Raw genomic sequence first — 27,825 nt, 5'->3', positions numbered from 1 at the left:
GCAAGGAATAGTGGCAAATTTTTGGAGATATTGATATTTAGAAACTAAGATCTGTGGAATTACATATCATTAGAATATATAATTAGCAATTTTATCATATTGCAATTTTTGGAAAATCACAGAATATGGCTTAGTAACTTACTTTTTTCCCATTTCTTCTTGTAGTCCCTCCAGTGATCCGGGTGTATCCAGAGAGTCAGGCTCGAGAACCTGGGGTAACTGCAAGTCTCAGGTGCCATGCAGAGGGCATACCAAACCCTCAGCTTGGCTGGCTGAAGAATGGAATCGATATTACACCAAAGCTGTCCAAACAACTCACACTTCAAGGTGCTTTTCAGTTTCATTTTCTCCTCTCAAATGACCATGTAGAAATTTTACATTAAAATTTATAACACAGTTTACATGACTCAAAAAAAAAAAGTAGATGACAACAAAATGTCATGAATATGAAAAGAATATAGCTGTTTCTAACACATTATATCTGAAATAGAGCCCTTTACTATTTTTAGTGTTTTCAATAATAATCTTGTCATAATAATTATGTCACTATTTTAACAATAAATAAAATATTATATTATGTATCTTTTAAATACTTGTCTTATGGATTATAGCAGATATGCTGAACAGAATAGGTGGATGTCTTCAGAGAATACCTTTCTGCAGGGGCCAATTAAATGTTTAAATCATACTTTTAAAATACATTATAGGAAGTATAAATAATATGGAAATTCCTTAGTGAATGTTTTGTAGTATACTTTGCAAATGAAGACAGAGGAAAATAAAAACATTACCAAATTGTTTTAAGGTTATGAATATTATTATTGAATTCTAATTTATAAAATATCCTAAATTTTAATAATCTAATGTGTAACTATAATTAATCAATTATTACACATATAATAATCATTAATATGTGGTAAGTAGAAAACAAAAAATATCTTTGTGCAAAAACAGTTGCATATACGTTGATTATACCAGTAGGTTGAAAAATGTATATCTTATTTCCACCATCAAGAGTAGAACATGACAGGTCATTTTACTGGAGTATCTGTTGCATGACATGATATTCTTTATTGCTTGCTTTAAATTCCTGCAATTCATACTGCTAGAAATGAATGTATTTTCATTTTGGCATTATTTCTATAAGCACAGACATCAATTCTTATTCCACTTTGACAAAGAATGTTTCAATATATGTTTTTAAATACTTTTTTTGAAATATCTACTATTTTTTTCAAAAATGACATGGGAAAGTAATTTTGACCTTTAAAACCTGAATGCTACAAATCTCCATATTAATATAAGTAAACCAACATGTTTACATCTGCTGATCATATCTTTAGTGTCTATAATCTTAGAAGAGAAGAAGATTGATCTGATTAACACAAATTAAAGTGAAGAAAGTTCTAATTAGTTTCTGATTTTGTCATCTCTTGCCCATTTAATACTAGTAAGCCATATTAGATGGGCAAGTTATATCTTTGCCTCTAGGAATATACAGGGAGGTAAATTCAGGGGTTTGGTTACACTCTAGATTCAATATTGAAAGAGTGTGGGCCCTTGTAGGATAGCTATTATCATTTTTAAAAACGAGAAAATAGCTAAAGTTTTGACAGAATGTGACAAATGAAAGGTGAGTGGGGAACACAACCTACGAGATAACTCTGAGTGCATTGGAGTGTTGAATTTCATAGGACTTTCTATATGATTACATATTACCAAATACTATAGTTATTCACTTATCCATTTATTCAACAAATGCTTAGTTGGCATTAATATGTGAGGTCCAAGTCTAGGCACAGACTCCATAACTATGTCCATGGATGGGATGATATGTTAATGAAAGGAAGTAAAATCCTAGAAAAGCAGAAATGTTTAATTGGAAGGCAAATCAAGATAAATAACACAAGGAGACTGAAAATCAACAAGGAAGCATGAAATTAAGGTGATTCTACAGAAGAAAATAAAAAGCTAAGTATGGGAAAGTGTTCAACAATGTCAAATGCATAGAAAGGTTAAGGAAAGTCACTGAAATGTATTTGTGAGTTAGGTGATTAGGTTTGGCCTTTTGACATTTAAAAAAGCAGTAATAGTAGCAATTAGTCTTCAGTGGGTTTGGAAATGAAAAGGAAGTAGGAAGTATAAAAATCTCTCCAGTTTTGAAAGGAAGAAAAAAGAAAAGTTAGCTGCCACTGAGGGTAAGAATTAGGGCAAATAAAGATATTTTTTCTTAAACAGTGCATCAATTTGAAGGAATATTAGTAAGGAAAAAGATGTGGAGATGATGGAGGTGAGGAAGGATGACCAAATAATCATAGAAATCAGAAAGAAAAGAGAGGAGATTGATTTCCCTTGCAAAGAAACAGGAGAGAGTTTCCTTTGAAATAAATGTAAAAATGTAGATGGAAATAGGAAATTGGCCTAACTCGTTTTCCCAGCTTTTACTGAAATATAATTGACATAACATTGTGTTAGTTTAAGGTAATAAAATGTGATGATTTAATAACCATGTATACTGCAAAATGATTTGAGTTTACTTTCTAATTACATGTATGTATTTCATTATTTAAAAGCAAGGTCACTTGCGTAGATTAAGAAGTTAGTATTAAGATGGGAAACATCAAACATAGTAAAGATTTGAAATAAAAATGGAGCAGGAAATGAAAGGCATGTAACCATAAAGGTCAGGTGAAATAAATAGCAAGTAGCATTGAACATCTTGCAAACTGAAAACTGTGAATTTCAAAATCTGTAAATTTGCCTATGCAGTAGTCTCTTAATGTACTCAAAAAAAACTAGATACAGAGACACCAAGTGTGGAGATATGTCAGCTTGTTGCAGTTTGGGCAGTTAGTAAGGCCTGTGTGTCAGAATGATAAATGGACGAGGGAATTGCTCATTCTGGCAATAGAGTAGAAAATATTTAGAAATGGTGGATTATGTAGAGAAGGAGGAAGACAGTGAGGCATGTAGGTTAGGAGAACATATGAGAATATTGAGAAGAGAAAGTTTGAGGAAGGAATAAATTGACGATATTTCAAAACAAATCTAGAGAATTGAAGTTGTGAAGTTGTGGGTCTTAAGAAAAAGTATGTTCTTTGGAGAGAGCCATATTTCATGTAAAACAAGAAGCTGATGCAGGCTTAAATGTATGTTCACTCCTTATTTTTCAGAGCAGGGGTCTGCCAACTAAGGTCCACAAGCCAGATCTGGGAAAATGCCTGTTTTGTGAATAAAGTCAATTGGGGGGGGGGGGGGGCGGCTTTGTTTTTGTTTGCCTTTAGAACACAGCCACACTCATGTTGTAAAGTATTGTCCATGGCTGCTTTCATGCCAGTATGGCAGAAGTGGGCAGTTGTCACAGATATGATATGGCTTATAAAGCACAAAATATTTACCAGGCCTTTTACAGCAAAGAAACAAAAACAAAAACAAATCACCAACCTCCCTTTTGGAGTAGTGACTCTCAACAATGGATGGGGGCTGGGGGGTGGTGGAGGTGTGTAATAACATCTCTAAAGTGAGAAAGAGGTTCAAGTAGTCTGGCTCTTTCTCCCCACTCACTGCCTCTCCATATCCTCCTATTCACATCCCTTGAGAGCCACAGGCATTTCAAGCTCTTTTCCCACTGTTTTTCTGCCTTCTTTCCCCAGACAACCACACAGGACATGGTGCATGGTGTTCTTGTGATTAGATAATAAAGGGCACAAGCACACACAGAAAGACTTAAAGAAATAAAGTAAAAGAGGAAAAAAAATGAGCACAACAAACACTGGATTTGGGAGTCTGATAGGCATCCAGCCCCCATCTTTTGAGTTGAGTGATTTATGTACGATCATTCTCTGAGTCTCGGATTCTGCTTCTGATAATTATGTATTACTTAGGACAATTAACACATAATATGTGTAACACCACCTTGTATATTTCCTACATATAGTCAGTTTTTAATTATACTCTGGTATCCACATTAGGGAATACAACTCATTAATTAGGGATTAGCTTAAAAAATTATTTTACTAAGATTTAAAAGTTGAGCTACTTATTCCCTTAACCCTTTGGTTATACATTGACAGTGTTAATTTCCATATTATAATATTGTTTACATATATTCCTGGCAAAAGATTGAAATCTTGCAGACAAATCATGTGTTTTTATCTGTTTTCCTTACTTAATAGTTCCCTTACCTTATAATTCCAGATATTTAATACACGCTCAATAATGTACTTGACAAGTGGTAATTGCACTATACTTGTATGATGTAGCTGGCTTAATTCCTTTATGAAGTCTTTTTATATGTATTCTCCTGTATATAAAACATATTGTTATTATTTTTAAATTTTGTAAAACTTAGGACAAAGTGAATTTTGAATACTAAAAAGAAATAAATAAATGGAAATATAGTTATCAATATGAAATACCTATACCAAGTAGGAAATAGGAAATAAATATAAAATATAAAGCATGTGCATTTGATACAGAGTTTTGGGTTCTCTGTTAGCAGAATGACAACACAGTTTATGAAACACTTGAATGCTTTTGGAATAATTTGGCATGCCTCCAAAGCATGAAAGTAGGAAGGAAAGCAGTTTAATTAGGACAAGCTAAGAGAACTGCTTGACTGTGTAATCGGAAAGCACTGTACCAAAACTGAAATTGGAGTTTACAAGTTGCATTTGCCTTCTGTTTTCAGCAAATGGCAGCGAGGTTCATATAAGCAATGTGCGCTATGAAGATACAGGAGCATACACTTGTATCGCAAAGAATGAAGCAGGAGTGGATGAAGACATCTCTTCTCTTTTCGTGGAAGATTCTGCCAGAAAGACCCGTATGTATCGAACACTCGCCCTCACAAAGCGCGACTGGCTATAGAGCAGGGCTTTTCTGCAGCAGTCTCTGGTTACTGCCACCTTAAGAGCTCACTGCCCTGCCACCAACATCAATCCCTGGGCTGTTTTCTCCATTTAGTGCTAGAAATGCTTTGCCATCACTGCCCACGTTTCCCGATTGTATCATGAAGTAATGGGGAAAAATGTACCATTCATTCTTTTTTAAAACAAAACAAAACAAAACAACAACAACAACAACAACAACAAACTATTACGTAGCGAAAGAGATATGGATAGAGTGGGGATGCTCAAGATGGATTTTTAGTTATAGCTAAATTGCTTGGAACTCCAAGTACCATGATTTATCAAATGTGCTCTCTATGAGAAAAGTCACGGACACTTTGTTCCCCCAGTCCGCATATGCCACAGGATGGTTGTTTTAAGATTGGGTCTGGATGTACTTGGAATGACTATTACCCTTGCTCTTCAATCTGATTTGTTAGATGCATTTACAAATCTAATTATTCTAATTTGTTGCAGGGCCCCTGATACTTGGAGGACTCTAGTTTGGCATGCCTATTTCTCAATCGAGTTCTTGAACAAGGTTAAAGCATTGTCTCAGGAATCTTATTTCTCTTTAAATCAACGAGTATATGTAGATATTGGTGGATCCAAGGGGGGAGAAAGATCTTATGCAAGTCCTGACTACTAGTATATCTTTATCTATATTTGGTCTCACTAGTTCAACCGTCATTGCAAGCAAATATTTAAAAAGAAAATTCTTGGGTCACCTGGGTGGCTCAGTTGGTTGGGAGGCCCACTTCGGCTCAGGTCATGATCTCAGGGCTTGTGAGTTGGAGTCCCGGATCTGGGTCTGGCTCTGTGCTGACAGCTTCTGGAGCCTGGAGCCTGCTTCGGATTCTCCCTCTCACTCTACCCCTCCCCCAATCGCATTCTGTGTCTGTCTCTGTCTCAACGGTAAATAAACATTAAAAAAAGTTTTTTTAAAGAAAATTCTTAAGGTAGATAAAGATAAAAGAAAGCTAAAGTTAATGACCTGGATAAGGTCCAGCATAACTTCTCTATGCCTTTTATATATTTCTGCTAAATATCAATTTGCAATCCACTTTCTCTTTAAAAATAATTTAGGTGACAAGTAATTGAATACTTTAGTTTTCTTTGTTCTTTATGATGAAAGTTGTAAGACAGAGTTTAATTTCAATTCTCTATTCTGATTTTCTTTTAATGTTAGTCAAGTATTTTTCAATATGTTTCCCTAGTTACAACATTAAAATACTAGCTACTATTCCTTTAATCAGTGAACCACTTACTATTTAGCAGCATGTAACTTTGAGAAAAATTTTAGGGGAAGATTTAATATAATTTTATTCATAGATTCAGTCACATGAATGTATTTGCTTAATTATAAACAGTTTTCTGAAATCATGTTTTTACTTTAAGCTCTTAGAGGTCAAAATAATACATTTTAAATAAATTTTTGAGATTATATGTTAACATCCTATTAAAATCAGAAGTAGCATTTGTAAGTTATAGCAATGCAGGCCTTACTATATCTATATTTATAGAACTTTCAAATTCATCCCATAAGTAACAATATAAATAAAAGATTCAAAGGGTTTTGTTCCTAAGTCTGGATATAATTATTTATAGGTGTTCCTTCTATATTTAATTATGTAACATTTTCAAGGATAAAGAGAGAAAACTACCAGATTTTATTTTTTAATTTAATTAATTCATTTATTCTGTTAGGAACACAGCATAAATTCTCTACCCTCTTAAATTTTTAAATGCTCCACATTTTATTGTTAACTATAGGCACTAGGTTGTACAACAGATCTCCAGAACTTGTTTGTCTTGTATAACTGTGACTTTGTACACATTGAACAACTTTCATTTTTCCCTCCTCCGCATCAACTGACAGCCACCATTCCATTGTGTTTCTATGACTTTTGACTCTTTGATAACTCATATAATGCAATTACACAGTCTTGGTCTTTGTGACTGGCTTGTTTCAATTAGCATAATGTCTTTCAGGTCTATTCATATTGTCACAAAGGATAGGATTTCCTTCTTTCTAAGGTGGAATAATATTCTATTGTATGTATACACAACATTTTCTTTATCCATTCATTTTGTCAAAAGATATTTATTTGAGTTGTTTCCATACATTGGCTATTGTGAATGATGCTGCAATGAATATGTGAGTGCAGGTATTTCTTTGATCCTGATTTCAATTCTTTTGGATATGTATACCCAGGAGTTGGATTACTGGATCATATGATAGTTCCATTTTTAATTTCTGAGAACTTCTATGTTTTTCATAATAACTGCACCATTTTTCGGTCCCATGAATGTGCAGGGCACATTCCAATTTCTCCCCATCCTTGCCAATACTTCTATCTTTTGTTACTGTAATAATAACCATCCCAACAAGTGTGAGATAGCTCATTGTAGTTTTGATTTGCATTTTTGATTAGTTATGTAGAATACCTTTTCATAAACCTATTAGCCATTCTTATATCTTTTTGGAGACATTCAAGGCCTTTGCCCATTTTTTTTTTTACTTAGTTGTTTTTTTTTTTTTTTTTAAGTTGAGTTACTGAAGTTCCTTATATATGTTGGAAATTAAACACTTATCAGATAATATGATATGAGCTGAAAATATTTTCTCCCATATCTTAGGTTGCCTTTTCACTTTCTTGATTGTTTCCTTTACTGTGCAGAAACTTTTTAGTTTGATATAGTCCAACTTGTCTATTTTTGTTTTTGTTGCCTGTGTTTTTGATAAAGTTATAGGCCAATATCCTGATGAACATAGATGCAGAATTCCTCAACAAAATATTAGCAAACTGATTCTAACAACACACTAACAAAAGCATACACCATGATCGTGTGGGATTCATCCTTGGAATGCAAGAATGGTTCAACATATGCAGATAAAATTGTGATTTGCACATTAAAAAAAAGAATGAAGAAATGAGTAAAAAATCACTTGATCATCAAATAGATGCAGATAAAATATTTGACACATTCATACTAGAAATGCTCAACAAATGACACATGGAAAGAACATACCTCGACATAATAAGGGCTATATATGACAAGCCCACAGCTAGCATCATGCTCAATGAAAAAAAAAATGGAAATCTTTCTCTCTCAGCTCAAGAACAAGACAAAGATGCCCAGTCTCACCATTTCAATCCAACATATCACTACAAATCCTAGCCACAGAAATTAGACAAGCAAAGGGAAAAAAAGTATTCAAATCATAAAGGGAGAAGTAAAATAGTCTATTTGCAGATGATATAAACTTTTAAATAAAAACCCCTACAAAGACTCCACAAACAATCTGTTAGAACTAATGAACATATTCAGTAAAGTTTCAGTGTACAAAATCAACATGCAAAAATCTGTTATGTTTCTATAAATTAAAATGAGATATCTGAAAGGCAATTAAGAAATCAATCCCATTTATAATAGCATCAAGAAGAATAATGTACTTGGGAATAAACTTAATCAAGGAGGTAAAAGACTGTACACTAAAAACTATTATACATTAATGAAAGAAATTGAAGACACAAATAAATGGAAAGATATTTTATGTTCATGGTTTAGAAGAACAAACATTATTAAAATGCTAATATTATCCAAAGAAATCTATGATTCAACACTGTTTCCATAAAAAACACAATGGATTTATTTTTTTTCAGAAATAGAAAAAAAACTAAAATTCATATAGGACAACAAAAGATCTGGAGTAACCAAAGTGATCCTGAGAAAGAACAAATCTGGAGGCATTGTACTTCCTGATTTCATAATGTACATAAAGCTATAGTAAATAAAATAATATGATACTTGTATAAAGACAGATACTTAGACAAATGGAACAGAACAGAGGACCCAAAAGTAAATCCATGAATGTACAGTTAATTGAATTCCAACAAGAGGACCAGAGTATACATTGGAGAGAGGGTAGTCTTTTCAAAAAATGATTCTGGGAAACTGAATGTCCATATGTAAAAGGATGAAACTGGATCTCAATCTTACACTATATACAAAAGCAACTCAAAATGGATTAAAGATTTAAACATAAGACCTGAAAGTGTAAAACTTATATGTTTCATTACATTGATCTTGACAATGAAAATAATGGATTTTGACTGTAACCCTGAAGTTTCAAACATTGCTAATTCATGTTTATATTCTACTCTTTTATAGGATACAATCCAGTTTCTTTGGAATAACAAATTTACCTCTCATTTAAATAAATGCCTTTAATTTTTGTGACATTTGGTTTCCAAAAACTTGCTGTACTGGTTATATATATATTGTACTGGTTATATATATATATATATATATATATATATATATATATATATGGAGAGAGAGAGAGAGAGAGGCAGAGACAGAGAGAGAGATGTGAATGCATCCATTTTAGAAATTTATGCACATAATTAAAATCAGAATAACACTAAATGAGTAAAATGAGAATATTAGGAGCTACAGAAAAGAAGAAATAGAAAATGTAAGAATGTCTATGTGGAATAAGACAGTTTTCCTGGGGATGTGTCCTATTACTCAGTAAAACTGTCAGAATCCTGTATAACAAAAACAATATCCAAATCAAGTGGAGATCACATTAGAGAAGTCTATGGCCTTATGTAACCTACTTCTTAAGGATATCCTTGGGTTCTCTTCTAGTAATTCAAGGGACAAAGTCCAATATAAATTATACAATGTGTATTTGGATAGATAGTTATTTTCAAAAAAGCCAAAGGAAATAGTCACAGAGCCATCCCTGATGACTTTACTTTTCTCATTTGTACATATTAAAAAATTGTGGACTTGCCCATATTGATCAAATATAAGTTCAGAGGTCTTTTATTCCCTGCCAGTAGTGATGGGATACAATGTATCTAAAAAGGCAGATTGGTATAGTAGAAGAGCATGAATTTGGGCATTAGACAGGAGTTAGAATCATTGCCCTACCCCATGATAGTTCTGTGATTTGGAGCTATTACAAAACCTCTCTGAGCTTTAATTTATCTATTTGTAATATGGAATGAATACTACTAACTCACTAAGGGCTTTCTTTGTAGACATTATAAAGCATTCTCCATAGTGCTAGACATAAATTTGCTCTTCCTCCAATTTATGCTTATTTTCTGAAAATAATTATTTACTCCTTGCTAGAAATATTGACAGTTATTTTTTTAATACTCTGGAGAATCTAGCAATTCTTAGAAATTAGAGTTTCTAAGATGAATGATACTTAGAGACAGATAAAAAGATTGAGGCAGAACTGAAATAGATGTAGAGATAATGAGGGATTGGGAGAGAGGACATATATTTGGACACCTATAAAATTATTTATTCAAATATAAAATACCATTATTTCATTTGGCATAAAAAACTTGTTTCAATGGATTAGAGAATACATTTTTCCTTTAATGTAGCTTTTAATATATTTTAAATAAAATACATTTTGTTGACAGAGTCCACTTTTGTCACAGAATGAAAGCAAAAGCTACATTTTATTTCTCTTTACATCAATTTATACTACTATTATATTTTAAAAATAATTCTTTAATGTTCCCTTCTTCTGTTTTCTTTTTGAAAGATGCAAGATGAGAAGTATTGAATTTCATATAGGCAGCAAGAAAAATGGGGAAAGATTTACAACTTTTGGACTAAATGACACCACACAGTCTTACTTTGTTTAGCTACAGCTTCAGAGCAATCATCCATTATTTTCTACATAATAGAGCACTCATAGCAGTATCAATCACATTTTTTTTCTTATACTACATTTCCCAGCAGGATGATACTGTTGAGTGAACAATTCATGCAAAGCATCATACGGCAAAGGAGTTTATGTTTTGCTTGTAACCTAATCTTTGAATTGGAAAACCTTGAGTTACAGTGCCCAACTTTGTCAACAAACCTCACTGGAAGTCTTCTTGTGTGACAAATTGAACTACAAAAAAGTGCTTCAAAGTAATATAATCTACAGTTGCATTAGGGATAGGGTTTGATAACTAAGATTTAATAGAGTGATATATGAGGAGGATTTAAATGTAAAGAAGAGTAGAAATGGGCCATAGGGGATTTAACAGGGAGTAAGAGATGATATGAAATATATGAGAGGGGTTTAGGCAGAGGTAAATGTTATTCATTTTAAAACATCTTGCAAGGAGCATAAGCACTTGATACATTTTCATTCCCAAGGGGAGTGAATTCCCAGATGACAATAATTCATCTGCAGGATTAAGGTAAATGAAAAGCAGTGTGAATGTAGGCTGCTACTGAAAGCTTTTAAGCTACTGGCTGCATTAAGCACTAAGCACAGATTATATCACACCTTGCTAGGATTTTAGTAAAGATCTAGCCTCTTGTAAATATTGGAATATAATGCTTGAATATAATAGTATATACAATTTTTCTTTTCATCATTGTCACGGTCAGTATTATATTTGGAAATATTGTGCCATTACAACAATCATTATTTTAGAATTCAATGAATTAGTATTGGTCAACAATTATGAAATACATCAGTTGTAAGATTCCTTTACAGGGTATTTGACATGTGTTAAACTCTACAACAAGATTACTTGAATAAACAAATTATGCAAATATATAATGTTAATGTAAATTAATGCTATTATAAAACTATAATGAGTGTAATTCACAATATACAGACTTTAGGAATATGGTAAAACGTATCCATTTGCACCTAAATATTTCAAAAGATATGTAAATGCTTAAGAAGTGTCTGCCTATTTTAGAAGGGACCTTGAGAGCATGTTTGGAGTTACAGCAGGGGAGCACAGCTACTCCTATCTCCTTGAGGAACGAAGGTCTTCCTCTATTAGAGATGATCATCCTCTTCCGCTGAGCACACAGCTTCAGAGGGACATGCAGGCCACAGTGAGGGGAGAAGGGGACATGTGCCTAACCAGCCAGATCAGCAGTCTCAAGCCTGGTAATCAGTGGGGTGACAGATGTCACAGCCAGCTTGCCTACACCTGAAACTGTGTGTAACATACTACATTGTTATGTTAACTGGAATTTAAATAAAAACCTTAAAGCAAAATGCAAAGATAAGAAAATGAAAAAAAGTAGAGAAAAGCATCTTAAAATAGGTTAGGGGCACCTGGGTGGCTCAGTCGGTCAAGCAGTTAAGCATCTAACTTCAGCTCAGGTCATGATCTCCTGGTTCTTGAGTTTGAGCCCATGTTGGGCTCTGTGCTAATAGCTCAGAGCCTGGAGCCTGCTTCAGATTCTATATCTCTGTCTTTTGCTCACACTGGCTTTCTCTCTCTCTCTTCTCTCTCTCTTTCTCTCTCTCTCAAGAATAACATTAAAATAAAATTAAAATAAAATAAAATAAAATAAAATAAAATAAAATAAAATAAAATGGCTTAAAACAGGGTCTTTTTACATACAAACACAGTTTGAATATGGTATTACAAATTTTGAAAATAGAACATATTCTGATAATATAAAACAATTAACGAACTCTCTAGTCTTCATTTACCTCCTGTTTTTATTATTTTTTAAATTTTAAGTAAGTTTCACATTCAGTGTGGGACTTGACCTCACATTTACTTCCTCTTTTTATTTTTAACTTAAAAAAATATTTATTTATTTATTTTGGGGGAGAGAGAGTGCATGTGCCCATGCAAGCAAGTGGGGGAAGGGCAGAGAGAGGGAAAGAGAGAATCCCAAGCAGCCTCCATGCTGTCAGCACAGAGCCCAATGCAGGGATGGAACAGTGAGATAATGGCCTGAGCTGAAATCAAGAGTTGGACACTTAACCAATTGAGCCACACAGGTGCCCCCTTCCTATTTTTAAAGAATGGACCAGGGGTGCCTGGGTGGCTTAGTTGGTTAAATATCCTACTCTTGTTTGTTTGTTTGTTTTATGCAAAATATATTTTGTTTATTTATTTTTTTATATAATTTATTGTCAAATTGATTTCCATACAACACCCAGTGCTCATCCCCACAGGTGCCCTCCTCAATGCCCATCAACCACTTTCCCCTTTCCCTCATGCCTCATCAACCCTCAGTTTGTTCTCAGTAACCAAGAGTCTCTTATGGTTTGCCTCCCTCCCTCTCTAACTTTTTTCCCCTCCTCCTCCCCCATGGTCTTCTGTTAAGTTTCTCAAGATCTACATATGAGTGAAAACATATGGTATCTGTCTTTCTCTGCCTGACTTATTTCTCTTAGCATAATACCTTCCAGTTCCATCCACACTGATGCAAATGGCCAGATTTCATTCTTTCTTATTGCCAAGTAGTATTCCATTGTATATATAAACCGCGTCTTCTTTATCCATTCATCAGTTGATGGACATTTAGGCTCTTTCCATAATTTGGCTATTGTTGAAAGTGATGCTATAAACATTGGGGTACAAGTGCCCCTATGCTCAGCACTCCTATATCCCTTGGGTAAATTCTTAGCAGTGCTATTGCTGGGTCATAAGGTAGTTCTATTTTTAATTTTTTGAGGAATCTCCACACTGTTTTGCAGAGTGGCTGCACCAGTTTGCATTCCCACCAACAGTGCAAGAGGGTTCCCGTTTCTCCACCTCCTCGCCAGCATCTAGTCCTCTGATTTGTTCATTTTAGCCACTCTGACCGGCATGAGGTGATATCTCAGTGTGGTTTTGATTTGTATTTCCCTGATGAGGAGTGACATTAACATCATTTCATGTGTCTGTTGGCCATCTGGATGTCTTCTTTGGAAAAGTGTCTATTCATGTCTTCTGCCCATTTCTTCACTGGATTATTTGTTTTTCAGGTGTGGAGTTCTGTGAGTTCTTTATATATTTTGGATCCTAGCCCTTTATCTGATATGTCCTTTGCAAATATCTTTTCCCATTCAGTCGGTTGCCTTTTAGTTTTGTTGATTTTTTCCTTTGCAGTACAGAAGCATTTGTGTTCAATAGTTCATTTTTACTTTTAATTCCCTTGCCTATGGAGATGTGTTGTGTTAGAAATTGCTGCAGCTGAAGTCAGAGAGGTTTTTTCCTGCTTTCTCCTCTAGGGTTTCGATGGTTTCTTGTCTCACATTCAAGTCCTTCATCCATTTTGAGTTTATTTTTGTGAATGGTGTAAGAAAGTGGTCTAGTTTCATTCTTCTGCATGTTGCTATCCAGTTCTCCCAGCACCATTTGTTAAAGAGACTGTCTTTTTTTCCAATGGATACTCTTTCCTTCTTTGTCAAAGATTAGTTGGCCATACTTTTGTGGGTCCAATTATGGGTTCTCTTTTCTATTCCATTGGTCCATGTGTCTGTTTTCGTGCCAATACCATGCTGTCTTGATGATAACGGCTTTGTAGTAGAGGCTAAAGTCTGGGATTATGATGCCCCCCACTTTGGTTTTCTTCCTCAATATTACTTTGGCTATTCAGGGTCTTTTGTGGTTCCATATAAATTTAAGGATTGTTTGTTCTAGCTTTGAGAAGGATGCTGGTGCAATTTTGATTGAGATTGCATTGAATGTATAGATTGCTTTGGGTAGTATTGATATTTTGACAATATTTATTCTTCCAATCCATGTGCATGGAATGCTTTTCCATTTCTTTGTCATCTTCAATTTCCTTCATAAGCTTTCTATAGTTTTCAGCACACAGATCTTTTACATATTTGGTTAGGTTTATTCCTATGTATTTTATGGTTCATGGTGCAATTACAAATGGTATCAGTTTCTTTATTTCTCTTTCTGTTGTTTCATTATTGGTATATAAAAATGCAACTGATTTCGGTACATTGATTTTGTACCCTGAAACTTTAGCAGACTTTTGGTGGAGTCTGTCAGGTTTTCCATGTAGAGTATCATGTGGTCTGCGAAAAGTGAAAATTGACTTCATCTTTGGAATTTTGATGACTTTTATTTCATTTTTTTGTCTGATTACTGATGCTAGGACTTCCAACACTATGTTAAACAACAGTGGTGAGAGCAGACAACCCTGTCGTGTGCCTAATCTCAGAGGGAAAGTTCTTAGTTTTTCCCTGTTGAAGATGATATTAGCTGTGGGCTTTTCATAAATGGCTTTAATGATGTTTAAGTATGTTCTTTCTACAGACTTTCTTGAGCGTTTTTATTAAGAAAGGATGCTGAATTTTGTCAAATGCTTTTTCTGCATCTATTGACAGGATTATATGGTTTTTTTCTTTTCTTTTCTTTTTTCTTTTATTACTGTCATGTATCACAGTGATTGATTTGCGAATATTGAAACCAGCCCTGAAGCCCAGGAATGAATCCCACTTGGTCATAATGAATAATTCTTTTTATATGCTGTTGAGTTCGAGTTGCTAGTATCTTGTTGAGAATATTTGCATCCATATTTATCTGGGATATTGGCCTATAGTTCTCTTTTTTTGTTGGGTCTCTGTCTAGTTTGGGAATCAAAGTAATGCTGGATTCATAGAATGAGTCTGGAGCTTTTCCTTCCTTTTCTATTTTTTGGAACAGCTTGAGAAGGCTAGGTTTATTAACTCTACTTTAAAACTCTGGTAGAATTCCCCAGGGAAGCCATCTGGTCATGGACTCTTATTTTTTGGGAGATTTTTGATAACTGATTAAATTTCTTCACTAGTTATGGGTCTATTCACATTTTCTATTTCTTTACATTTTAGTTTTCGTAGTGTGTGGGTGTTTAGGAATTTGTCCATTTCTTCCAGGTTGTCCAGTTTGTTGGCGTATAATTTTTTATAGTATTCCTTGATAATTGCTTGTATTTCTGAGGGATTGGTTGTAATAATTCCATTTTCATTCATGATTTTATCTATTTGGGTCCTCTCTCTTTTCTGTTTGAGAAGGCTGGCTACAGGTTTATCAATTTTTAAATTTTTTTCAAAAAACCAACTCTTGGTTTCATTGATCTGCTCCACTGTTTTTTTATATTCTATATTGTTTATTTCTGCTCTGATCTTTATTATTTCTCTTCTTCTGCTGGGTTTGGGGTGTGTTTGCTGTTCTGCTTCTAGTTCCTTTAGGTGTGCTGTTAGATTTTGTATTTGGGATTTTTCTTGTTTCCTGAGATAGGCCTGAATTGTAATGTATTTTCCTCTTAGGACTGCCTTTGCTGCATCCCAAAGGGTTTGGATTGTAATATTTTATTTTAATTTGTTTCCATATATTTTTTTAATATCTTCTCTAATTGCCTGGTTGATGCATTCATTCTTTAGTAGGGTGTACTTTAATCTGCATGCTTTTGGAGGTTTTCCAGACTTTTTTCTGTGGTTGATTTCAGGTTTCATAGCATTGTGATCTGAAAGTGTGAATGGTATGATCTCAATTCTTTTATATTAATTGAGGGAAGTTTTGTGACCCAGTGTGTGATCTATCTTGGAGAATGTTCCATGTGCACTCAAGAAGAAAGTATATTCTGTTGCTTTGGGATGCAGAGTTGTAAATATATCTCTCAAGTCCATCTGGTATAATGTATCATTTAGGGCCACTCTTTCTTTACTGATTCTCTGTCTAGATGATCTATCCATTGTTGTAAGTGGAGTATTAAAGTCCTCTGCAATTAACCACATTCTTATCAATAGGTTGCTTATGTTTATAATTAATTTTTTTATATATTTGGGTGCTCCTGAATTCGATGCATAGACATTTATAATTGTTAGCTCTTCCTGATGGATAGACCCTGTAATTATTATATAATGCCCATCTTCATCTCTTGTTACAGCCTTTAACTTAAAGTCTAGTGTGTCTGATATAAGTATGGCTACTCCAGCTTTCTTTTGACTTCCAGTAGCATGATAGACAGATAGAAGGTGTCCTCAGGTCTAAAATGAGTCTCTTGTAGACAACAAATAGATGGGTTTTGTTTTTTTATCCATTCCGATACCCTATGTCTTTTTATTAGAGCATTTAGTCCATTTACATTCAGTGCTGTTATTGAAAGATATAGGTTTAGATTCATTGTGTTGTCTGTAGGTTTCATGGTTGTAGTGATGTGTCTGGTCCTGTGTGGTCCTTGTAAAATTTCACTCAGAGTCCCCCTTAGGATCTCTTGTAGGGCTGGTTTAGTGGTGATGAATTCCTTCAGTTTTTGTTTGTTTGGTAAAACCTTTACCTTTCCTTCTATTCTGAATGACAGGCTTGCTGGGTAAAGGATTCTTGGCTGCATATTTTTCCTGTTCATCACATTGAAGATTTCCTGCCATTCCTTTTTGGCCTACCAAGTTTCAGGAGTTAGGTCTGCTACTACCCTTATGTGTCTACCTTTGTACGTTAAGGTCTGTTAATCCCTAGCTGCTTTCAGAATTCTCTCTTTATCCTTTTATTTTGCCAGTTTCACTATGCTATGTCATGAAGATTGATTCAAGTTACATCTGAAGAGAGTTGTGTGTGCCTCTTGGATTTCAAAGCCTGTTTCCTTCCACAGATCTGGGAAGGTCTCAGATGTTAGTTTAAGTGTAACTTCAGCCCCTTTCTCTCTCTCTTCTTCTGGAATTCCTATAATATGGATATTGTTCCATTTGATTGAATCACTTAGTTCTCTAATTCTCCCCTCATACTGCTGGATTTATTTATCTCTCATTTTCTCAGCTTCCTCTTTTTCCATAATTTTATCTTCTAATTCACCTATTCTCCCCTCTGCCTCTTCAATCCGTGATGTGGCTACCTCCATTTTATTTTGCACCTCATTTATAGCATTTTTTAATTCATCATGACTATTTTTTAGTCCCTTGATCTCTGTAGCAATAGATTCTCTGCTGTCCTCTATGCTTTTTTCAAGCCCAGCAATTAATTTTATGACTGTTATTCTAAATTCTTGTTCAGTTATATTTCTTAAATCTGCTTTGAAAAATTCTTTAACTGTCACCTCTTCTTGGAATTTCTTTTCAGGAGAATTCTTCCGTTTCATCATTTTGGCTAGTTTTCTATCCCTTATGAGTTTTAAAAGCTTGTTATGTGCTCTGCACCTGTAAGCACTGTTATATTAAAGGGGGTCATACACTGTCCAGGTCCTGACCCTTCAGGAGGTGTTTTTTGGAGAGTGTTACTTTCTCTCTGTTGTTGTGACTTTGGTTATTTTATTTCCCTATTCATAGTGATGTGTTTGGTCCCTCCATTAGATGTGCCTTGATTTGTTCCTTGAAGTAGCCCTGTGAAGGAAAGCAAAGAGAGGGACAAACAAGACATAAAAACATGAAAACACACAAATAAAACAAACCAACGAAAACAAAAAAAATGAAGAACTGAAAACAATCCAAAAGCAGAAAACCAGAAACACCAGCTACAAGTAAAGTACAGGGTGGAGGCCATGCTGATAGAGGAACGCAAAGAGAGAAATGACAAGGGCAGGGAAAAAGAAAAAAAGAAAAGAACACTGATCAGGCAGAGAGACTAAAAGGCTTAATCCAGAGAGAAAGAAAGGAAAGTAAGGAAAGAGGGGGGTGGGGGAAAGAAACGAAGATAAAGTTATCCAGACAGAGAAGCTATATGGCTTGATTATTCCAGAGAGAGAGAAAGGAATGTAAAGAAGGAGGTGTGGAACATGTATCAAGAGAATGGATTAAATATGTCTGTTTAAACAAACCAATAACCAGAGTAACCAGCCTAGAAGAGGGAAGAGATAAGGAGGAGAAATGGGGGGGGGGGGCGCATGTAGAATACATCTATATATCCAGAATTGTCCTAGAATTAATCCAGACAGTGCTGCAGTGCTGGTCTGGAGGAGCTATCCGTCTAGTTCCACAGTGTCTATCCTGCTCCAGTAGATACACAGTTACCCAGTGCAGAGGGGCATAGTTTGGTGTAGGCTGGTCCCACCTCTACTGTGGGCCCCACCTTGGTGGTGGTGGGGAGTAAAATGGTGACCTCCCCAGTCTCTTCTCCACCACCTGGTGTCCCAAATCATTCCTTTGGAGCTGTCCTCACTGTGCTGCGAGCCCAGATGAGGCAGTTTGTCCTGCTTCACTGACTCCTTTGCCCCAGGGGCTTGGCTGGGAATTAAATTCCCGCTCCATGCACCCCAGTACTGGGGAAGCATCTCCTGATATGAGGTCCTGGCTGGTTCTGTCTTGTGCTGCAGCCCTTCAGGGGAAGGGACTGGTTTCTCCTGCTGCAGACTGCGCTCATAATCTATCACTAAACCTGGAGTTGGCTCCCCACCTCCCCAGGTGTGCAAGCAGGGCAGCAGGCCCCAGTCTGAAGATGGGATCTGCAGTTAGATCCTCTAACCTGCAGTTTGAGATGGGATCCCTCTCTGTCGGGCCTGATGTTTTTTCTCTTGTCCAGATATAGTCCTATGCTTCCCCAGCCACTCTTTCTCTTCCCTTTGTCTCTCAGCAGAAGGGGATCCCTCTCCTCTATGCCTATGTGGCCCATTTTATCTCCCCCGTTCACAATCACCCACCTATGGTCTCTCAAGTTGTCCTGTTTTCTTCCTGGTAGATTCAATCTTTTTTCCTCCCAGAGTCTTGGAGTTCAAAGTCCTTTGGCTTCAGCCCTTCTTTGTTTGGGAGATGTGGGAAGTATAGATCCCCCTACTTCTCTGCCATGTTGGCCATCCTCCCCTACTCTTGGTTTTGACACAGGTCATGATCTCTCAGCTTTGTGGGTTCGAGCCCCACATCAGGCTCTGTAGCACAGGGCCTGCTTGGGATTCTCTCTCTCCCTCTCTCTCTGCCCCTCCTCAACTCATGCTGTCTGTCTCGCTCAAAATAAATAAATTTAAAAAAGAAAAGAATGGAGAAAATATCTACTTCAAAAGGGCAGTTGTATGGATTGAATGAGATCATTTATGCAGAATCTTATCAATATCTTAGATGCTAGGAAGATAACATAAATAGATGAACATAGTCCATAAACAGGTACAGATGAAGCAAGATCCAGCTGTCATCCATTAGTTATAATTTTTACACTCAACCACTGTTAGATAGGTAGAATAATTAGGAGTAAGAAAAGTCCATAGTTAAAGATAAGGAGTGCATGTGATAGTCAGAGGGAGATTTTAATCCTGATAGTTATAAGCTAAGTGCTTGAATCAAAAAGAATGATGTAAAAACAAATATTTGAGGAAAACTGAAATAAATCGATACATGAAAAATGTTAATTTTCTTTTTTAATTATTACTGAATATTATTCCATAGAAGAGCTATACTAAAAATATTTAAAGCAGAATGAACAATTCATATTTCTTTTGAAAAGTCCCCAAACCTATTTATTCAATATTTGTCACAGACTCTGGCATATTAGTAAGCTTAGTGCGAAATAAAATGCACTTAGGATAATCAGAGTCATGTCAAGGTTAGCCATGCTTGATAAGCATTTATTATTTTATGAACTTTTATTATTTATCATAAATTCTAATATTCATAGTCTCAATTTGGCCAATGACATTGTCACATCCTGTGAAGTAACTTGTTCCATAAATCTTTTCATCTGGTGACCCAGAACACGCTGAAATTATCTGCCTCGTGATTTCCACATCTGAAGGCTGTATTTTTAAAATAACACCCTTTTCAACATCATTAAATAGATCTGTGTCTAACACATTTTTGCACAATACTAGAGGCTTGCTGTCTAACAAGAATGCTACGTGATCTGAATGTCATCGAATTGACAGGTTTACAAAAATTATAAGCAATTGGGCATCTCTTTTGCCTACCAAAAAAAATAAGACTCCAAGCTTTCTTATTTTGATTTATTGCCTACATTTTGTCTGCAAGGCATTATATACCTTTACTGAAATATTCTCATATCATATTACATAATGCCAATTGCCTAATTTATTTGATGATAAATTAGGCAAGTGATGATGACATCTTATTTATATTACTTCAGGCATGTAGACTAAAAAGCTTGTATACAGTGGCAGTGCTAAGTATAACATCTCTATGAAACTTAGAAAATCTCATACTAATATTTTGTTGGTGTGTTCAGGAAAGAATGTTAGAACTCACTTTAAAACTCTGTAATTCCAGGGGCGCCTGGGTGGCTCAGTCGGTTAAGCGTCGACTTCAGCTCAGGTCACGATCTCACGGTCCGTGAGTTCAAGCCCCGCGTCGGGCTCTGGGCTGATGGCTCAGAGCCTGGAGCCTGCTTCCGATTCTGTGTCTCCCTCTTTCTCTGCCCCTCCCCCATTCATGCTCTGTCTCTCTCTGCCTCAAAAATAAATAAATGTTAAAAAAAATTAAAAAAAAAAAACAACTCTATAATTCCAAAGGTCTTAAGCTTGGTGAATCCGTTGCAAAATAACTGGGCACTTAGTTTCAAAAGGAATTTAGAATTGTCATCACTCTGTGATTTTCTTAGAGTCCTCTGATACGGAAATGCAATTGAAAAATAGTGTAAATGTGTGAAGCATTACTAAAAGAAATGGGCTCTTCACTGCAGGCTCTGGGATAAGGAGCTGCAGTGTTACCTTCTTAAAGTTTTATGAAGTCTAATTTATGCCACACATTTTTATCAACTGTCTGCAGAGCCCAGATTACACATAGTGCGTCCTATTGTCCTCTGTTTGCCCAGATACCTGAATTCTGATAGAGCTGGTTATGAGGTGAATATGACAGAAAGAGTGAGTCAGTTTAATTATTGTTCTGCATCTTTATTTGTTTTATTTTTCAACTTAGTCCACATTTCCAGACTTGTGCTGCATATGAAATGTAATATTACATATGAAATGTTTTAAATATGAAAATTCTTTAAAAGCACTTTCTTATTTCATGCAGTAAAATTATGTGTCAATTGGATATCTTTGCCCTAAATTTACTTGCTTATCTAACACATACCTTTATACTAAATTCTACTGTAAACATAATAAAATTTTTGTAAACATTCTGGTGATAGTGAAATTTTAATAGAAAATAAATTATTAGTGAATAAAATATTTGTTTTAGGAAGGGCTCTTTTTTCATTCTTTTAAATATATTTATTTATTTTTGAGAGACAGAGACAGAGTGCAAGTGGGAAAGGAACAGAGAGAGAGGGAGACCCAGAATCCAAAGCAGGCTCCAGGTTCTGAGCTGTCAGCACAGAGCCCTTTGCAGGGCTCAAATCCATGAACCACGAGTTCATGACCAGAGCTGAAGCTGGACACTTAACCAACTGAGCCACCCAGGCACACCAAAATATTTGTTTTAATTTCAAATATGTTTTAATAGGAAGTCAAAATATGTCTCTAGAGACAGTTTTGACTCAGATGACTGAGTATACTGTAGAATAAAGAGAAAGATGTGTTCTTTTCTATTTTAATTATTATAATAATATTTAACTAAAAACTGTATGTATTTATACATATATACATACTATCCATATATATTGCAACCAATATTGTACAAATTACGATTATACAAATTTATACAAATGTTAATCAGTAAATATAATGTAATTGTTTCAAAAAGCAAAATAAACGTTAGAGGAAACAGCATGATTATGTTAAAATTAAGAAGTTCTAATCATAAAAATTTGCCCCCAAGATGTAGTCAATACAAATAGTTGACAAGGACTTGTGTCATAGACAGATAGATAGATAAACAGACAGATGTTAATGAAGCAAAAAAACTAAAGCATAGTTTTAAAAAGAACTTTTCAGAGATGAGAAAAAATGAAGCAGCAGTTTATATTATGAAAAGAACGAATCCTCATTAGTTATCAAGGAAACGTAGCTTATAACTACAGAGAAATGCTACTTTGTATGCACTAGAATGCCAAATGTTAAAAAGCTACATAATAATAAGATTAGGAAAAATAGGAATCATTATACCTGATTTGTACTAATGTCAATTTTACCACCATTTGGAAAGCTCTTTGGCATTGTCTATTAGAGCTGATTTCACATATACCTAGGGAGGCAGCAATCACATGCATTAAAGAAACATTGAATTGCCATACATTCAGAAGTTATTTAGGAAGAAGTGCCTGGGTGGCTCAGTCAGTTAAGTGTCCGACTCTTGATTTGGCTCAGGTCAGGATCTGACGGTGCTTAGGATCAATTCTTACATTTGGCTCTATGCTGACAGTGTGGAGCTTGATTGGGATTCTCTCTGTCTCTCTTTCTTTCTGCCCTTTGATCCCCCCTCTCTCATTCTCTTAAAATAAATAAACATTTAAAAAAAAATTAAAAAAAGAGAATCTATTTAGGAAAAACCTTCCATGTAATTGATATTCTGCTACAATTTGTAATTTCTTTTAAATCTGCCTTTTAATTCCATCCATATTTCCATGGCAACTGAACTAAATTTAATTCAAATGCTTTTTACAATGGCTATAATTTAAATGTGTGTGAAGCTAGTTACCTTCCCGCTTGCATGAACACCGCATCAGTATTACTTCAAACTTATCTGTTCATTTCTTAATTGGCTATTAGAAAAGGGACATTGACAAAATTTACCATGAATAAGAGGTTTCATTGTGGAGAACAAAAAAATCTACAGGGACAATAGGTTTGTTCCCTCATGTTTTCACTTATTACATATTTACTGAGGTAAAAACAAACACAAAAACAAACATGTCGCTGGCATATGGTTAACACAGAATAAGACTGTTCTCTACTTTCAGAAAGGTATAGTTAAGTACAAGTAGAAGTAAAGAATCTATAATGCATGGTGGAATAAAATAATTGCTGCACTAGACATATAAGCCAGGTATGAAAGGATCACAGACACAGAAGCAACAAATTCCAACCGAGTTACATAGTGTAGCCTTTCTTTATAGAGGTGATGACATTTGAGCTGGTATTTGGTGGCTCTAGTGATCCTTACATAGCTGGAGACTTAAAAGTATGTCAAACTCAGGGAATAATCATAAAGTACATGGTAGGTTTCATGAACTAGGTGTAGTATATGATCATAAAAATGTTTCCTGGAATTTAAAACACACAGTGAGAACAAATTATGGGGTAGAACCAGATTTAAGGAGGCCTTGAACTTTATGAGTGGAAAAAAGTCAAATTAAGAGTGAATTACCAGGATCTTGGGTGACTCGGTTAAGTGTCCGACTTTGGCTCAGGTCATCATCTCATGGCTCGTGGATTCAAGCCCCACGTTGGGCTCTTTGTTGACAGCTCAGAGCCTGGAGCCTGCTTAGGATTCTGTGTCTCCCCCTCTCTCTGCTCTGCCTCTGTTTGCTCTCTCTCTCTCTCTCTCTCTCTCTCAAAAATAAATAAACATTAATTTTTTGTCTAAAAAAAGAGTGATTTACATGGTATATTTTTGGAAAGGTAAAAATTATCTACATATACATTATTTAGAGAGATCACAATAAACATTTTTTCTAGATTTTATTATTAAATATAGTGGAGATTTGAACATGTTTTTATTACCTGGGTAGAATTAATGAAAATTCAATTTCCCAACATAGTTTATAAGACAAATATGCTTGTATTTAATCACAAGACAGAATGTGTATGGTGCAAACTCATTACAGCATGCTGGTGACTCACGATTGTTGTGAGCATTCAAGGTGAAGTTGAATTATCTCCCTTTATCTATCTTTTGAAGAGTATTTGGCATAATGGCACTTCCCAAAAGTAGTATTACTTGGTTCATCAGCCTACTTGAATTTCTAAGAAGAAAACCAGTGCATTCATAAAGTATTATTTTTCATCATAAATAATCACATTAAAACAGTCAAGGACTAAAATTATACTTTAGGTTGTTTGTGCCTATTAATTTGCAACCATTAAATTACAGCAAAACTGACATGGGGAATATTCTATTATGATAATAGATAGAAGATAATCTACTGTCAACTTAATACTTTTGAGCCCTCTGAGCAATCTTTACTTTACAGTGATATAAATACAGTTGGTGGGATGTTGGCCAGGTAAACAACTCTGGCTAACAAACCTAATCTGAAAACATTTTATGTGATACTTTAAAAAGTGGTTGTTATGGGTCACCTGGGTAGCTCAGTTGGTTAAGCCTCCAACTTCAGCTCAGGTCATGATCTCATGGTTCGTGGGTTCAAGCCCTGCATGGGGCTCTGTGCTGACAGCTCAGAGCCTAGATCCTGCCTCAGATTCTGTTCCTCCCTCTCTCTCTGCCCCTCTCCTGCTCATGCTCTATGTGTCTCTCTCTCAAAAATAAAATAAAAACATTAAAAAAATTGAAAAGAAAATAAACAGTGGTTATTCTGCTCATTGATTTATTTTTAGAATATTATTATTTTATCCCAGACTATTGGATTTGCTTATTTTATTTTATTTTATTTTATTTTATTTTATTTTAAAGAGAGAGCATACAAGTAGGAGAGAGGGCAGAGGGAGAGAGAGAGAATCTCCAGCAGTCTCCTCATTTAGTGTGGAGCCCGTCAGGGCATTTGATCCCATGACTCTGGGATCATGGAAATCAAGAGTTGATGTTCAACAGACCGAGCCACCCAGGCACCCCTAGCCTCTTTTTTTTTTTTTTAAATATTTATTTCTGAGACAGAGATAGAGGATGAGTGGGGGAGGGGCAGAGAGAGAGGGAGACACAGAATCCAAAGCAGGCTCCAGGCTCTAAGCTGTCAGCACAGAGCCCCACGCAGGGCTCAGACTCACAAACCATGAGATCATGACCTGAGCTGAAGTCAGTCGCTCAACCGACTGAGCCACCCAGGTGCCCCACCCCTAGCCTTCTTAACACGTGCTTGCTTTATGTTTATTATTTATTTATTTATTTATTTAGATTAAGCTATTACAGACATTAACTCAATTGGAGACATTTGTAGAAATAAAATTTTAATGATCTAGTGTTGTAAAATACTTACCATATGTCCAGCACATAACTTAAAAAAAAAGAGTGATTTACATGGTATATTTTTGCAAAGGTAAAAATTCTGTACATATACGTTATTTACAGAGCTCACCATAAGCATTTTTTCTAGATTTTATTATTAAATATAGTAGATGTTTGAGCATATTTTTATTACCTGGGTAGAATTAATGAAAATTCATTAATTTGAATTAATGAACACTCAATAGGTGTTTTTTCTGATTATCGTTATTGTTATTATTTGGGTTCAACAATTATTAGCTTTAAATTTTTTCTTGGGGCGCCTGGGTGGCTCAGTAGGTTAAGCGTCCGACTTCGGCTCAGGTCATGATCTCGCGGTCTGAGTTTGAGCCCCGAGTCAGGCTCTGTGCTGATGGCTCAGAGCCTGGAGCCTGTTTCAGATTCTGTGTCTCCCTCTCTCTATCTGACCCTCCCCCATTCATGCTCTGTCTCTCTCTGTCTCAAAAATTAATAAACGTTAAAAAAAAATAAAAAAAAAGAAACTGATTTACATTAAAAAAATAAAAAATAATAAATTTTTTCTTAAATATACTGAACAATGTATAAAAATGAAATTGGGTGAAAACGGATAAAAGTGATAGTACCATAAGCTTGGTATGGGACTATTGAAGAAAGAATCACAAACTAGATATCATAGGTGTATATTTAGTAGCAAAATATTTTGAAGTTCAGATATATTTAGAAATTGCTTACATTTTTATTAACAGGTGTGGCAAGTGGCTATTCGTTTACTCTTGTGTCTTACATAGTCTATCACTTTCCTCTGAAGCTAAATTCTGTTTTTGAATCCCATCAGAACATTTTATCTTCCAGTTTGAAAACATGCCCCTAGAACATCTAATTTCAGAGTTTTATTCAAATCTGATAATTATCCGTGGCTTTGCCTTCTTGTAGAGTGTGGAAAGAAAAATAAGTTTCATAAGGAACGTTAGTAAAAAAAAAATTAAATATATATGAAAATGTTTTTATATCATATTCTCAAAATCATGCCTCACCACACTTTATTTTCAAGAGTGAGCGATAGTTAAAGGTTACACTTGTGCGGAGTAACTGCGATATCAGAAGGCTTCAGCTGAAAATGCTCTCACGTTTCGGTGCCAACGCACATTCTTACCGCAGCCACGGGTGGTTACACCGCTGCTACTTGGCCTAGTTTTTTTGCTCTCCCTGTGACTTCTCTGCTGAGCATCTCTGACCCCATTCCCTTTTCTCTATGCCAGTAATTGCAGCTGCTAAGGTATCACTGATTTCTGTTGTTAGTTGGGCCCTTTTTCAGCATCGACAATGGAAGGAAGAGCACCTGGCATTGTTCTCTCTTAAGGAAACAGAATCTTTGTGGTGTAATGGTAGAGATGGGAAAGAAGAGGAGAGGGGAAAGATAGGGCTTTGGGGAGAAGAGACCAGTTTATACCTGTTAGGATTTTCCAACATTTGTTTCTCCATTGTAACAGTTAAGCAGTGATCCTGCCCCCAGAAGTAACAGTAATGTTTCAAATAGAGAAAATAATCTGCGTTCCAATGAGATGGCTTTACAAATTCCTAATCTTGATTTGTAGTGGTAGGGCACATTTTTGCTTCCTTTACCCAGTCTTTGACATTGATGTCACTTCTTCAGGCTTTAATTTCCCCTTCTCATGTGATGATAAAGAATTGTGGTTCTCAAGCTTATTTGCAGGCATTTAAAACAATAATGATAATATCTCAATAGAGAAGATATTAGGCTCTAGGCCGCCTGGGTGGCTCAGTGGGTTAAGTGACTGACTTCAGTTCAGGTTAAGATTTTGCAGTTTACGAGTTCATGAGTTCGAGCCCTGCGTTGGGCTCTGTGCTGACAGCTCAGAGCCTGGAGCCTGCTTTGGATTCTGTGTCTCCCTGTCTCTCGGCCCCTCCCCTGGCTTGAGCTCTATCTCTCTTTCAAAAATAAACATTAAAAAGATTTAAAAAAAGAGAGAGAGAAGTTATTACGTTCTTGGAAGGTTAGAGATTTAAAATCAAGTGAGATTATGATCAGGGGTTTTAATGGAACAATGTAAGAAGCATGTTAGTTAATCTAGAAAAAAAAACTGGATGACTAGAGACATTTTTCTGGTTTCATTATATTTTCCTCTTTATATAAACTATTGAACTGATTTTTAGTTTGTCATATTTAAAACACCATATTTCACTTAGATCATCTAAATGATGTTTCAAAAACAGGTAAGTAAATTCCAAATTCTAATAATTAGAAGG

At 35.3% G+C, this 27,825-nt stretch overlaps 1 protein-coding gene across 2 annotated transcripts in view; it reads left to right on the top strand.

The window, feature by feature from the left end:
- FSTL5 (follistatin like 5) overlaps window positions 1-27,825 on the top strand; it is a 768,631-nt gene that overhangs the window by 621,073 nt on the left and 119,733 nt on the right. For both annotated transcript variants that reach the window (XM_060653856.3, XM_060653855.3), the window contains exons 9-10: window positions 166-327; window positions 4,691-4,825. In XM_060653856.3, coding sequence (XP_060509839.2) covers window positions 166-327; window positions 4,691-4,825 — 297 coding nt within the window. The remainder of the gene's footprint in view (window positions 1-165; window positions 328-4,690; window positions 4,826-27,825) is intronic.

Source organism: Panthera onca, chromosome B1, assembly GCF_046562875.1.
Source record: "Panthera onca isolate mPanOnc1 chromosome B1, mPanOnc1 haplotype 2, whole genome shotgun sequence".
Classification (NCBI taxonomy): Eukaryota; Metazoa; Chordata; class Mammalia; order Carnivora; family Felidae; genus Panthera; species Panthera onca.
The sequence above is the reverse complement of the archived record's forward strand: the minus strand, read 5'-3'. Positions and strand labels throughout refer to the sequence as shown.